The 13,652-nt window shown below is 55.2% G+C and overlaps 1 protein-coding gene across 2 annotated transcripts; it reads left to right on the forward strand.

Annotated features, from left to right (window-relative positions):
- The first annotated feature begins 1,465 nt into the window (after nt 1–1,465).
- On the forward strand, nt 1,466–13,422 carry LOC118676828 (angiotensin II receptor associated protein). 2 transcript variants are annotated; one of them, XM_036351338.1, is made up of 6 exons: nt 1,485–1,598; nt 2,293–2,458; nt 6,728–6,762; nt 8,520–8,625; nt 9,455–9,665; nt 11,453–13,422. In XM_036351338.1, exons 2-6 carry the CDS (start codon nt 2,402–2,404, stop codon nt 11,563–11,565), a joined length of 522 nt encoding a protein of 173 aa, XP_036207231.1. In that variant the 5' UTR covers nt 1,485–1,598; nt 2,293–2,401; the 3' UTR covers nt 11,566–13,422. The 2 variants fall into 2 exon arrangements, with proteins under 2 accessions (XP_036207233.1, XP_036207231.1); XM_036351340.1 differs by lacking the exon at nt 2,293–2,458 and having other exon boundaries at nt 1,466–1,598.
- The last annotated feature ends 230 nt before the right edge of the window (nt 13,423–13,652 follow it).

Raw genomic sequence — 13,652 nt, forward strand, 5'->3', positions numbered from 1 at the left:
AACTTCTCTTAACCTCAGTCACCTCACTGAGACTCTGCATAAGAACAGTACCTGCAGCATCGGGCTGCTGTGAGCATGTACTCTGAGTGCTTTTCACACTGTCTGACACAACATAAGTACTTAATAAATGTCAGCTCTAACCCTAGAAATTGTTTTGCATTTTCTGCTGACAAAGTGATCACAGTCTTGTTACGGACCTACAGGCTTGGGTTAAACACCTCTAGGATCTGGGGTGCATGGAGAACATTCTTGACTCAAGTGGGTACCAACCATGGGCCCCATGGGTATTGATAATGACAATATCTGATGCGTACTGTTCATTTACTAAGAGCCAGGCACTTTACCCGGACAAACACTCTCTCCTTGACCCAACTTTAGTAGGCTTCTCTCCTTGACTATGCCTCAGCCTGGCCCCTGTGTCTGTCCTGTTCTTGCTGGGCCTCCATAGGCCCATTTTAGCAGGAATCCTGACCTTGATATCTGATCACCTCAGTATTTGTATCTGATCAAGTCCCCTTCCTTCCCCTCCCCTTCCCCTCACCCTCCCTATCTCCCCTCCGTCATCCCTTCTCCCCATCCAGGCACTTTTAATGTCTAAGCCCTTGACCTGCCTTTAGCAGAGAATCCTGCTAGGTCAGTTTAGCATAATCCCACCTACCCTTGACATCTTCTCTTGGTAATTTTCCACCCATTGCCCCCTCCACCCTCCACCCGCCACTCTGCTGCTTGGCTATAAAACCCCATTTGTCCTTGCTGTCTTTTTTAAAAATATATTTTTTGTTGATTTCAGAGAGAAGGGAGAGGAAGAGATAGAAACATCAATGATGAGCGTGAATCATTGGTTGGTTGCCTCCTGCACACCCCCTACTGGGGATCAAGCCCACAACTCAGGTATGTGCCCTTGACTGGAATCCAACCTAGGACCCTTCATTCCGCAGGCCGACGCTCTATCCACTAAGGCTGTCCTTGCTGTCTTCATAATTAAGCTTGATTTCTCTCTTCTCTTGCAATATTCCTATTGCAAAAGTCTTGAGTAAAGTCTTCCTTGCCATTTTAACAAGTGTCAAAATAATTTTTCTCTAACAACATGAATTCGTGCACTTAGCTCCTGTGAGGTAGGTCCCGTAAGTGTCTCCACTTTAGCATTGGGACGTAGGAAGGAGAGAGGATGCCCTAAGAAACGAGACACCAGCTGTTGCCACATCTGCAGTTTGCACCTGGACGTTCCCCCAAGCTCTCCCGGCTGCAGGCGGTCCTATCAGTCCACCTACTGGGATATTAAACAGGCCGGATGTTGAGCCCTTTGTGACAAATCCTGGGGTTCTCCAGCCATCGGGGGGAACTGCCGGAGCAGTGAGTGGCAGGAGCTCTGGGCTGGAGGACGCGCTGGCAGCCCGACGCCATCTCCTAGCAACCGGACGGCGGTCACGTGACTCGACTCACGTGGCTGGGAGTTGGGCAGGGGTTGGAGCCCGGGTAGCAGGCTGGGCGGGACTGGCAAGTTTCCCTCCGGAGTTCGTAGGTCTGGAGCCTCCACGGCGGTCGCGCCGGTGCCTTCGGCCGAGGTCGGGATGGATCCGCCCTCCGTGAACCTGAAGGTGGCGACGGGCGGGGCGGGGCGGGGCGGGGGTGGCCACGCCGCGGGCACGCGGGCGCGGGGCGGGTCTCCCGAGTGCGGGGGGCGTTTGCTTTGTAAAAGTAGGATTTTAGAGGTGAGAGGGCCAAGGGTTTGGGGAGAAAGAGAATGTGCAGACGCCAGGTGAGAAGGAGGCGGGCAGACAAATTGGCAGGGATTGGGGTTCAGGAAAAGGCCACCAGGTTAGGCCCCCCCGAGGCGGAACTGGAGGCGGTGGGGGAGGGAAAGGGCCGCCCCCTCCAGCTGGAGGCGCCCAGCCCCCGAGGATCGCTGCGGCCCGCACGCCCAGAATTCCGCCGGAGGAGGAGGAAGGCGCGGGGGAGGGACCCGCTGAGCCCTGGGGCGGGGGTGGGGGTCGAAGCGGGACACCCCCTCCACGGGGAGAGGGGCTGGACCTTTTACCTGCCCTCCCAGTGCCGCCTGAGAGCCTCGTTTTTCCCAGCTATGTAAACCCTGCGACCTTATTTCCTAAGAAACACGAACTCCGCTAGAAGTTACTTAAAAGCAGAAAACCCCAACTTTGTACACTTAGCAAAACACTGCTGGGCTTCCTGGGGTGTCCTCATTTCCTGAGCCTCCTCCTCAGCTCCCCAGGGTGCCCTTGGCTGTTCTTCTTTTTCTCCCCGCCCACCCCTTTTTGGTTGTATTTGCGACAGAGGGCCCGAGCCAGTAGCTTTCGTCTGGAGGCTGTGAACCTTGGACCAAAGTTGCCGTTTTGAGTCTCTGTGCTGTCTCCTTTGAGACTTTATTCAGGAATCTTCGCAAATGACAACGCATTTAGCAGCCAGTGGTGTCCGGTACTCAAGGAGGAAGCGAACCCAGGTGATAAGTGACGACAAAACAACACATGGTCCATATTTGGGCTCTGAGACGAGGTCTGGGCTATTTCGCAGCCACACTCGCTGGGGCAAGCCTCCCCGAAGCTTCCCGCCAGCAGCTGCCTGCAGAGGTGGCTGGAGCGAGGGAGCGGGCTGGGAGTCACGTGTTAGCTGGGAAGAAATCTATGTAAGGGCAGCTGAGGTTGGTTGGCATCCATACTCATTCTGTGGCAGGCATTGTGGGGTTCATGCCAACCGTTACGTGAGGTGGTGAGATCCCCGAGGGAAAGTCAGGTGACGGGCAGAGGTGCAGGAATCGGAAGGGGCATCTGTGGTATGCCAGGTTATTTATTTAATCCCAGCAGCCTCCCCAGAAAGCTGATCCTGTCATCTTTTTACGGATGAACAGACTTCGGCTCAGATCAGGCAAACAACTTGCCAAGGTCCCACAGGGATTAGGTGGCAGAGTCAGGACCCGACCCCACGGGGTCAGACTTCAAAGCTGCCCTTCCCTGGCCCCCGGTAAGTAAGTGACGGCTTAGGTACATCAGGGGCTGTGGTTTTTGAGCAACTTTATGGGCCTGACAGCCACGCACCACCACAGGTGTGAGCTTTCGGTGCCCAGAATGAGACAGCCGGTCCCTCGCTTTACGGGGGAAATAAGACCCTCTGTCTCCAAGGGTCTTCGCGGCTACTAGTCAGAGACAAGCAGGTGCTGGAAGGCCCCAAGGGACGGGTTGCCAGGTCACATCCAGGCCATCCAGCTGAATTTGAATTTCAGATCAACAGTGAGTAATTTTTTAGCGTAAGTATGTCCCGGGCAATAGTTGGGACCTACTGACAAAATATTCATGATCCGAAGTTAAAAATTAGCTAGGCGTTCTGTGCTCTTGTTGTTAAGTCTGGCCGCCCTACGGAGGGCAGCTGTCGATTTCTCGTTCACAGGCCACTTAGATGTTCTGAGATCAGGGCCCCGAGGGAGCTGGGAAATGCCCCCCGGTGCCCCTGCACTCCCTCCCCATTTCTTCATTGGCCCATTGCCTGCCTGTGCCCTGGCAGAGTGGACAGTGGTGCCAGATGAGAAGGAATAGTCGCCCCAGGCCCTTTGCACAAAGGACAGGCCCTAACTTGAGCTCTGTCATGAGGCAGGTCCTGCGCTGGAGGAATGAGATTGAGACAAGCTGAGAAAGGACTAGACTTGGGTTCATGAGCCCCTGTTAAAAGAGGCCCTTGGGAAGGGGTAGGGGATTGTGTCGAATTAGGGTTAAGAATTCAGGACAGCTGGTACCAAGGGCTGACTGCCTGGCAGGCACTGTGCTCAGGGTTTCGTAAACCTCTCCACCTCCCTGTACCGCTAGATCCACACAGCAACCCTATGAAACAGGCATGTTGGCCCTAATATACAGAACAGCAAGCAGCAGTTCTGAGGGGGCAGTGACTTGCCCGCGCTCACACAGCTTCTGCGTCATGGAGCCAGGATCTGACCCACATATTTGGCTGCACACAGTTAGCCACTGCCTGGTTCTGTCTCCCCTCGAGGGCAGGCAGCCCTGACGGGCGTCCCTGAGCCTCAGCCACCCTCGGGGATCTTACTACCTCACGTAACAGGTCGTGTTGGCACGGGACTGGTAGGAATATATTCCATATGTTGTTCTGTATGTTGATCTGAGGTCTGTCCACACCTGTCTGGGAAGTTCTCCACCTCCATTCCAGACCCCACGGGCTCTAGCGGCAAACAAAGGGTCCAAGTCCAGGCCCTCATAACTCCTTGGTTTCCCCTTTGCCTTCCCTCCTCCAGGCTGAACCTCGTTTCCACCCACCCTTCCCTTGCTCTTCCAGGGCCTGGCAGTGTCTCACCGGCCTTGGGGCCAAACCTGCACTCAAGGCCAGGCTTTGCTACTTACTAGTCGCGTGGCCTTGAGCAGGTTTCCTAACCTCTCCCGAGGATCCGTTTCCTCGCTGTAAAAAGAGGAGAAAAATAAACCCTATCTTCTAGGGCGATAAGAGGAGGATCCAGGGGTCCAGGAGGGGATGTGGCGTTCTGTTTTTATTGACATAAAAACTCGGAACGGATAAACCAGTTCTGAGATTTGCATCTGGGCTGTCTTGTTTGTGAGTGTTATGTTCTGGTCCAGTTCACGTCACCTCTCACTGCCTCGGTTTCTTCCTAACTGAAACAGGATTCATACTCTCCCCCACGTAGTTGCGAGGATGCCATGGGCCAAGTGTCTGGGGCAGTGTGGACACGCGGTAGGCACCGCCCCCTCAGGAGCCGGAGTTGCTCTTGTCAACGCTGTTGCGGATGCCTGTCCCACACGGTACCTCTGCTTATTAAGCGGGTACCTCCAGGGACCATCCTGCTGCCTGGCTCAGTGGTGGAGGCACCCCCACAGGACATATGGGTGATGGGCCTTGCCTCCATTTCACAGCCACCAAGGGACCTGGTCCCTAGACCTGAACCCTGGTCTCTTATTCCTAACCCAGCATCCTATGCGCCCCCTGCTACCTGGGTTCTTTGACCCTCTCTTGCCCGGTCTTCTGACATATCTGGAAACGGGCTGGGCGGCCGCCCTAGGGCGAGCACTGTGTGAAGAGTCTCCCACTATGAAGGAGAGTCTTCCCTTCCTCTTGCCCAGCCAGGAGCTGTCTGGCTGCCCAGGCACATCCCCAGGTCCCAGCGCCTCCCCTCCCCCCCACCCCATTCTCCGTGGCCACACCTGAGCATCCCAGGTGGCCCCTTGTTACCGGAAACCTCCCCCAGAGCCTGCGGACAGTTCTTTGGCGCTGAGATGAGTCACTGTTCTCCAGGGGAACCGTGGGGAAGGGCAGGGCCGGTCTGGCCGGGTTTCTTATGGAGCTTTACTGGACAGAGGCCTGGTGGGTGTGCCCGCCCATTACAAAGCGGGGGAAACTGAGGAAGGGGAGGCTTGCTCCTCGGTGGGTTTCTTTTCCCAGGGGCTTAAGAGAAGTGATCAGGTCGTGCTAAGTTTTTTAAATATTTATGAGACAAGAGTGATGTCACACGGAACGGGCCGGATGTCTTTTGAGGATCTGCCGTATTTCCAGGGTATGCCCTTTGCTTCCCGAGAGAGATGGCCTCGTTTTACACCTCAGCCAGGTTCTCACTCCGTCTTCCAGGCCCCTCCGACTCTAGGAAAAAGCCTTTAAGCCACACGCTTCCCTGCGGATCAGCGGCCCCCCTGGTCCCAGCCTTTCCTCTCACCAGAAAGCCGGGCTCTGCAGGGCCCTTTGGTGCAGACCTGGGTGCACACAGCGGGGGTGTCGGAGCCAGAGCCCTGGGGAAGGATGCCGGTTCTGAGACAGAAACCCACGGTGGAAAGGGTCAGGTGTTGATTCTCCGGGCCAGGATGGTGCTGTGACTCCCCTGTGCCTCTTTCCTCCGCGCCTCCTCTTAGCCTGGAAGGCAGATGCCAGGACCGCTGTGGCTGGGCACAGTGTGGCCTTGGGCAGATCTCTCTCCTCTGTGGGCAGGGATTCCTGCAGAACAGAGGGGACAGTGGCTGGCTCTTAGGATAGAGATCAGAATCCGCCCCCACCCCCAGGGCCAGCCCTGCCCAACCCCCAGCTGACATCCCTCCCTAACTCTCCTCTTATCTTCTACTCCAGGCACAGTGGCTTCTTCTCAGTTTCCTTTCGATGACCAGCAGTGGAGGCCAGCTCCAGTCAAGGGGGCTGTTCCTTTAAGGACAAATGGGGCAATAGAAAAGGGTGGAATATGACAAAAGAGCCAGAGGGTTTTTTCCCCTGAGCGTAAAGCATACCAAGGAGCCCGCCGTGGCTTCCTCACATGGAATGGAATCCACACTCCAAGGCCCTCAAGGCCCCTGCCCCCCCCCAGCTGCGCCCCCACTCCTGCCCCACACGGCACCCCAGCTCCAGAGTCCCAAGAAATCAGCCTCTTTGAGCGCCTCGCCACCACCCTGGACATTCCCGTCAAGGTCTCCTCTATTCCAGGGCAGATTCCCGCTTCCCCAAAGGAGCCTCCAGCCTTTGGAAGCAGGAAGGGGGGCGGGGGTCAGCAGCCCCGAGGGAATGGGGCGGAGTGAGGGGGCAGTGTCCCCCGCCTGGCCTGGCCTTGCCTTCCTCCTCCTCCTCCTCCACCAGTTCACTCGCCATGGCAGACATCTGTGTAGGCCTCTTCGGTGCCAGGCAGTGGCCTCCTGGGTTTTCTGGCTCCACAGGCTTCCCCACCCCCTGCTCCCCATGGTGGTCACATTCACAGATCTCCCCTCTCCCCCTTTTTGTGCCACAGCTGATCATCCTGGTTCACTGGCTGCTGACGACCTGGTAAGTGACTCCGCAGGTGTGTCCTCTTCGGTGTCCACCTGTCTCCTGTGTCCCCAGCCAGTTCCAAGACTAAATAGCACCTTTGTCAAGAAGATCGTCAGCAAGCCGCCCATGTCCCAGGGAGGGGGGAGGGGCAGGCAGTCCCCAGAGGCCTTGCCCATCGCGGCCTCTTAGGACAGTGGTCCTCAACCTTCTGGCCCTTTCAATACAGTTCCTCATGTTGTGACCCAACCATAAACTTATTTTCGTTGCTACTTCATAACTGTCATGTTGCTGCTGTTATGAATCGTCATGTAAATATCTGATATGCAGGATGGTCTTAGGCGACCCCTGTGAGAGGGTCGTTCGGCTGCCAAAGGGGTTGCGACCCACAGGTTGAGAACCGCTGTCCTCGGAGCTCCGAGCCCTCATCCATGGTAGCGAGGTCAAATACAGATTTCTCAGCCTCACTCCTCTAGCTTCGGAGCTGGTGAGTCTGGGCTTCGTTCGGCCCCAGCACTTGCGCTCTTAAAACCCCAGGCTGAGACGACTGACTCCAGGACCGTGGAGCCTCGTTGCCTTCTACACGGAACTGCTTGGATGAGTTTTCTGGCTGGTGCACGTTAGGGATTGTTGTTCAGTGGATGAAGCGCCTCACTGCGTGCTGGGGCAGTCGAGGTCCAGTGAAAATGGCAAATAAGAGCATGGCCCCTGGCTCGGCTGGTGTGGCTCAGTGGTTGAGCGTCGACCTAAGGACCAGGAGGTCACAGTTTGATTCCTAGTCAGGGCACATGCCCAGGCTCCATCCCCAGGAGGGCGTGCAGGAGGCAGCCGATCAATGATTCTCTCTCATCACTGATGTTTCTATCTCTTTCTCCTCCCTTCCTCTCTGAAATCAATAAAAAAAAAAAAAAAATTTTTTTTAAAGAGCATGGCCTCTTGAGTCAGATTGCCTGGGTTCAAATCCCAGCGCCGCCACTTAGCCGCTGTGGGATCTCAGGCAGGTTGCTTGACCTCTCTGAGCCTGAGCTTCATCACCTGTAAAATGAGGATAATGACAGTGCCTCCTTCCCTGAGTTGTTAACACAAATGCACATAAATGACTTCACTTAAAGCATTTAGAAATGTGCCAGATACTAGTAAGGGCTCTGTGGTAATTAGTATTTTCATTGGGTTGACAATAAGTAAACATCAGTTAGTAGCAACACCCTAAGAAATAAAATAGGGTGGGCATTGTATTAGACGGTGACGAGGTGGCGCTTAAAACTGGGCGGTCAGGGAGGAGTCTTGGTGAACATTTGAGCTGAGTCTGAAATGACAAAAAGGGGCCAGGTGTTCAGGGTAGAGGTAGGCACAGGTGTCACCAGTGCTCCCACTGGGCCCCTTAGGCCATGAGAGAGTCTCTTATTTCAAGTGGGACAGAAAACTGGTAGGACTTGGAGCGGAGGAGATATCACCAGATGAACTTTTCCGGTTGCTATTTAGAGAATGGCCCGGAGGGGGCAGGAGTGGAAGGAAGCAGACCATGGGAGGCGGGCTGGTACGTCCTGGCAGGAGAGGATGGTTTGGGCCCGAAGGGATCCATTTGGGAAGCAGAGCCACTGGAATTTGTTGACGTTCCTGGCTCACAGCTGGGGCACAAGAGGCTTGGCCAACTGTGGCCTCTTCTCAGAGGCTCCCTGAGACCCTGGCGCTCCAGGGAGGTAGCCTATGGGGGGTGGGGGGAGCACCTGTGGGGCAGTCACCGGCTAACCTGACTCAGATCCATCTTCCCACAGGGGCTGCCTCATGTTCGGGGGCCCCTATGCTTGGGCCAACTTCACCACCCTGGCCTTGGGCGTTTGGGCCGTGGCTCAGAAGGATTCCATCGACGCTATAAGCATGGTGAGCTGGGGAAGGCCGCTCAGGATGATCTGCGGCCCCTGCTCTGTCTTCCCTGCACCTGTTCCAATCTTCTGCCTGTTCCTATTTCCTGTTTTCTAAAGCCGGGCTGCAGCCTGCGTGTGTTTGCTAGCCTGGCCTGGGCCTGTTTCTCTGCCTGCCTGGCTCAGAGAGCTCAGAGTGTGCCCATTGTCTTCCTGCAGGAAGGCATGGGGCAGGGTCCCACCAGTGGCCCAGGCTGGCCACGCCCCTAGGGCAGTGGGACACTACTCAAGACTCCCCCCCAACCCCCCACCCCGCTAGCACCCTCTTTTAGGAGGAGACCAGCAAAGAGGGAACTCTACTACTTTGTGAGGTCAAAGTGGATACAGCCCAATTAAGCTCTTCCTGAAGGGTGGTGGCTGGGGCCTCTCAGGATGACAGAGAAGGGATTTCCTTGGTGGTGGAGACAGAGTGGGTGAACTCAGGTACCTTCCATCTCAGAGGTTCTGGAACCAAGTCTTGTACCTTGTTTTGGCCTCAAGGGTGACAGGAGATGGGCGGGGGCTTGGGTGGGGCTGGCAGGCTGGGGCTGGGCCTCAGATACGCCCCCCCACCCCCCACCGAGTCCCTGCTCCACTCTGCAGTCCCATCAGCTGTCTCACCCACAGGGTCCTGCCTGCTTGCTGGGCCTGTTTTCCAGCAACCCCTGAGGTCACAGTAGGGCTCAAAGGCAGCTTCTGGCCTGGTTATGTGATGGGGGGGGGGGGGGGGGCAGGACGGGGAGGCAGTATGCTCGTGAACTCTGATGCCACGTGGTCACACCTGGGCTCTGTGCTGGCCTGTCTTGCAGTTTCTGGGTGGCTTGGTGGTCACCATCCTCCTGGACATCATCCACATCAGCATCTTCTACCCGCGGGCCGGCCTCTTGGACGTAGGGCGCTTTGGCGCCGGCATGGCCATCCTCAGCCTGCTCCTCAAGCCCTTCTCCTGCTTCATGCTCTACAACATGTACCTGCAGCGCGGGGGCGAGGCTCCCTTCCGCTCCAGGGAGTACTATCCAGGTGAGCATGCCACCAGCTCCCCACGTCTCCCCTGTCTCCCCCGCAGTCCCTTACCCACAGCCCCTGCCCCTAAGCTGTGCCAGCTCCTGGTCTCCGTGAAGGGTACTGAAGCCAGCCCTGATGGACCTAATGTGGAACGTGTCCTAGTCCCCATCTCAGGAGTTGGCTCTGTGCACACAGCTGTCCCAGCCTGGTGTGACCTTGCCCTGCCATCAAGCTAGAGACAGAGTTGGAGGCAGCAGCCAGGACTCTCTCTGAGCCCAAACACCGGATCCAGCTGGGGGAGTGATCCGGTTCCACGGGCAGCTCTGGGCAGTCTGCAGCCTGAGACTGGAGGCACCTGCAGGGCCACCCTCTCTTCTCTGCTCCCACCAACCCCCATCCCTAGAGCCCCCTTCTCCTGTCTCCTGGGATCTGGGTGGCCGAGGGAGAGATGGTGCCGGCATGAGCCAGGGAGCCTCAGCCGAAGGCAGCACTCACCTGCAGGGCTTACCCTGCCTACCGGCCCTCTCCTTTAGCCAGCCCCGCACTGCCCTGCTGCAGGGCCTCATCTGGTTGCACCCCTCCTCGTGGTGGCCGGGCCATTTCCCTGCTCTCTCCCACACATGTTCTCCGTCCCTCTCTCTCTCAGAAGTGGGGAGAGAGGGGTGAGGTTTCCTTCCGTTCACTCCTGAGATAGGCCAGCAGTGACCGGTGACCTGCCCTGGTGGAGCAGTGGGGCCAAGGGCAGGCAGGAGTGGCCTGTGGCCTGCCCTGGGGTGAGGGTAGCCAGTAACATTCCTCCCATTGGACAGATGGGGAAACTGAGGCTCTTGTTCAGGATCATCGGACAAATGAGCAGCGTGGAGATGGGAGTGTGGGGGGTGGGCACTGAGAGCCCTGCCGCCTGCCTCGCACCCCGACCCCAGCCTCTGCAACGGCCAGGCTCTGAGCCTTCGGGATAGAGAGAGCAGCGACTTTCAACCCGTGTGCCGCGAGAATTTTTAAAATACACTGTTTAGTCAGGAGCACTGACCTCTCTTCCCTTAGGTCAGTGATGGCGAACCTTTTGAGCTCGGCGTGTCAGCATTTTGAAAAACCCTAACTTAACTCTGGTGCCGTGTCACATAGAGAAACTTTTTGATATTTGCAACCATAGTAAAACAGAGACTTATATTTTTGATATTTATTTTATATATTTAAATGCCATTTAACAAAGAAAAATCAGCCAAAAGAATGAGTTCGCATGTCACCTCTGGCATGTGTGTCATAGGTTCGCCATCACTGCCTTAGATTGTCAGGGAAAGAAATTATAGCAGCCAACACAATAGCCATCTAGTGTGAATGAATCAAAGTTATACTTTTTTTTTTTTGTCAGATTGGCAAAAAATACATGTCTTGGTGTGGCACAGAATTTTAGCGATGTGTGTGTGTGTGCGTGCGCGCCATATGAGCAGGGTGGGAAATCGCTGGGATAGAGGAACACAGCACTCCCGTTTGCATCCTCGTCCTCAGCTTTGAGCTATGTAATCTCAGGCAAGTCAGTTCATCTCGTTGACCCTCAGTTTCCTCATCTGTAAAGTGGGGACAGTAAAAATGCCTGCTCCATAAGGATATGGGAGGACTGAATGAACATTATGGTGAAAGGCTTGGTATCTGGGACTGTGGCCACTGTCGCTGCCCTGGGTGCCAGGATGCCAGCTCTAGCCTGCCTGGTGGGGGTGGAGTGGGTCTTGGTTTGGACTCAGTGGAATGTCCTGAGCCTCACCCCTCATTTTTGCTTTCTCTCCATCTCCCCACCCTCCTAGGTTTTGGAAGCACATCTCAGCGCAGTGCCTACCAGACGATTGACTCACCAGAGGCCCCCACAGACTTTTATGCAGGCGCGGAGAACAAGGGTCACACCTCCCAAGGGTACTGAAGCCAGCCCTGCTGCCCTGGCCGCAGCTCCGGGGCCAGAATCACAAACTGTAGGGGAGGTTGGTCAGCAGGGCCTTCCTTGTGCCCTGGACACCGATCTACGGCTGCCCCTGACCCCCCCTCTCTTAGACCTAATGTGGAACGTGTCCTAGTCCCCATCTCAGGTGTTGCCGGAATGGCTCTGTGCACACAGCTGTCCCAGGCTCCCTGAGACTCTCCACCCACTTCCAAGTACCTCACCGGTCCCAGGCTGGGAACCGTGTTCACTTTCCTCACCTCCGCCCCTAGCTGCTCCATGCCGGTCCCAGGCCAAGTCACTCCTGAGCCGGGCAGAGTCCAGCCTCTAAGGGCCAGTGACGCCCCCGCCCTGGGCCTCCCCGCAGTTGTCGAGCCTCCCCACCCCCCGCCCCTGGCAGAAGGAGGTCTGTGGTATAGGGGGAGGTGCTGTGCTTCTCATTACCTGATCACTTACTCCTGGGAACCCCGGGGCTGGAGGCAGGCGGTGTCGACTAAACGTGAGACCCACAACAGCCCCCAGCTTCCCTTCTCAGAGGCATGGCATTAAAGTTTGGGGAATTCTGTAGCTGGATGTGTGTGGAGCCATGTTTAATACCCCAGCAGGGCTGGCGCCTGGAGCTGCCATTCCCAGGAAGGTTTCTGCTGCGAACCCACAGGGTACCTGGAATGAGCAGCCTGTTCTGCTGCGACAGGAGAAGGCAGGGGCTCACGACCAGGGGCCTGTGTTCAGTGTGGCAGATGGATGTCTGCGTCTCTGAATCAGTGGACTCAGGTGATGGTTTGAGTCTTGCTCTGCCATTGCTTGGCTGTGTGCCCTTGGGCCACTTAGCCTCTCTGGATGGGGACTGACACCTGCCAGAGGGCGATGATTCAAATGAAATGTGAAGCGGCTGGCCCCCTAGGGGCTCCTGAGATAGCAACTAAGTTGTTGGTGGGGTTGCTCCTCCAGCCTGTAATGGTGTTGGGTCAGGCGACAGGTGACCGCTTCCTGGCTGACCCTGGGTCTTGGCCTCAGAGCTGACCAGAACTGATACTTACTGTCCAGAAGCTCTGAGGGTCCTTTGGCCAGGGCCCCGCCCCACTGACTGGGATGGACATTGACTACTGGGCCCCGGGTATCTGGCCCATCCTGGCTTGTCCCCAGTACAAAGACGTCAAGGCCTGGTGCCCAGCCCCCACACTTAATGTCCTCATACTGGAACTTTGTTCACTCACTGCTGTCCTTTCAGCACCTGGGACAGTGCCCGCACCCAGTAAGTGCTTTATGATAGGAGTAGGATGAATGGATGAAGAAAAACTGCAGGACGCCAAACACAAACATCGAGATCGCCAAGGCAGCCAGGTAGAAAAGATATCATCCGGAAAGGAATGACAACTACACCAGCAACCGATGACCTGCCAGCAGCCACAATACACATCAGAAGACAGGAGTGTTATCATCAAAGTGGTGATAAAAGTAACTCCGCCTGAAGTTTGTAATAGTGAGTGAGCGTTCAGGGATGAGGGTGAAATAAAGACATTTAGAGAAATGACAATGAGTTTATCACCAACAGACCTTCAAGACAGAAACATAAAGAATCTGAGGAAGAAGGACATTTTTCCATAAGGAAGATCTGAGAACCATGAAGGAAACAGTAAATGTGGTTTAGTGTTCACGACAATAATAATACAGTTCAAGGGGAGTTGACCAGAAACAGTGTTATAAAGTCTTTGGTTTTTGGTTTGTTTACTTGTTCATTTTTTGTTGTTTTTTTGTCTGGAAGGAGGGTAAATAATGGATTAACTTTAGACTTTGTCAAATTAAATATACAAATTAAAATGTGTTGGATAACCACTGAAAGAATAGAAATAGGATGTGTAAGTTGCAAGACATTTGTAAGGGGAGGGGGAAACAAGAAAAAAAGACAAGAAAGAAGAAAGAAAAACATGAAGTTTGATCATTAACAGGCACAAAAATGAGATGGTTTGTATATGTCATAATCATATCATTGTAAATGTGTGGTTTTTTTTTAAATCTAGCCATATTGTGTCATAAGAGACCCACCTAAAATATATGGACACAGCAAGGCT

Source organism: Myotis myotis, unplaced genomic scaffold (assembly GCF_014108235.1).
Source record: "Myotis myotis isolate mMyoMyo1 unplaced genomic scaffold, mMyoMyo1.p scaffold_m19_p_2, whole genome shotgun sequence".
Taxonomy (NCBI): Eukaryota; Metazoa; Chordata; class Mammalia; order Chiroptera; family Vespertilionidae; genus Myotis; species Myotis myotis.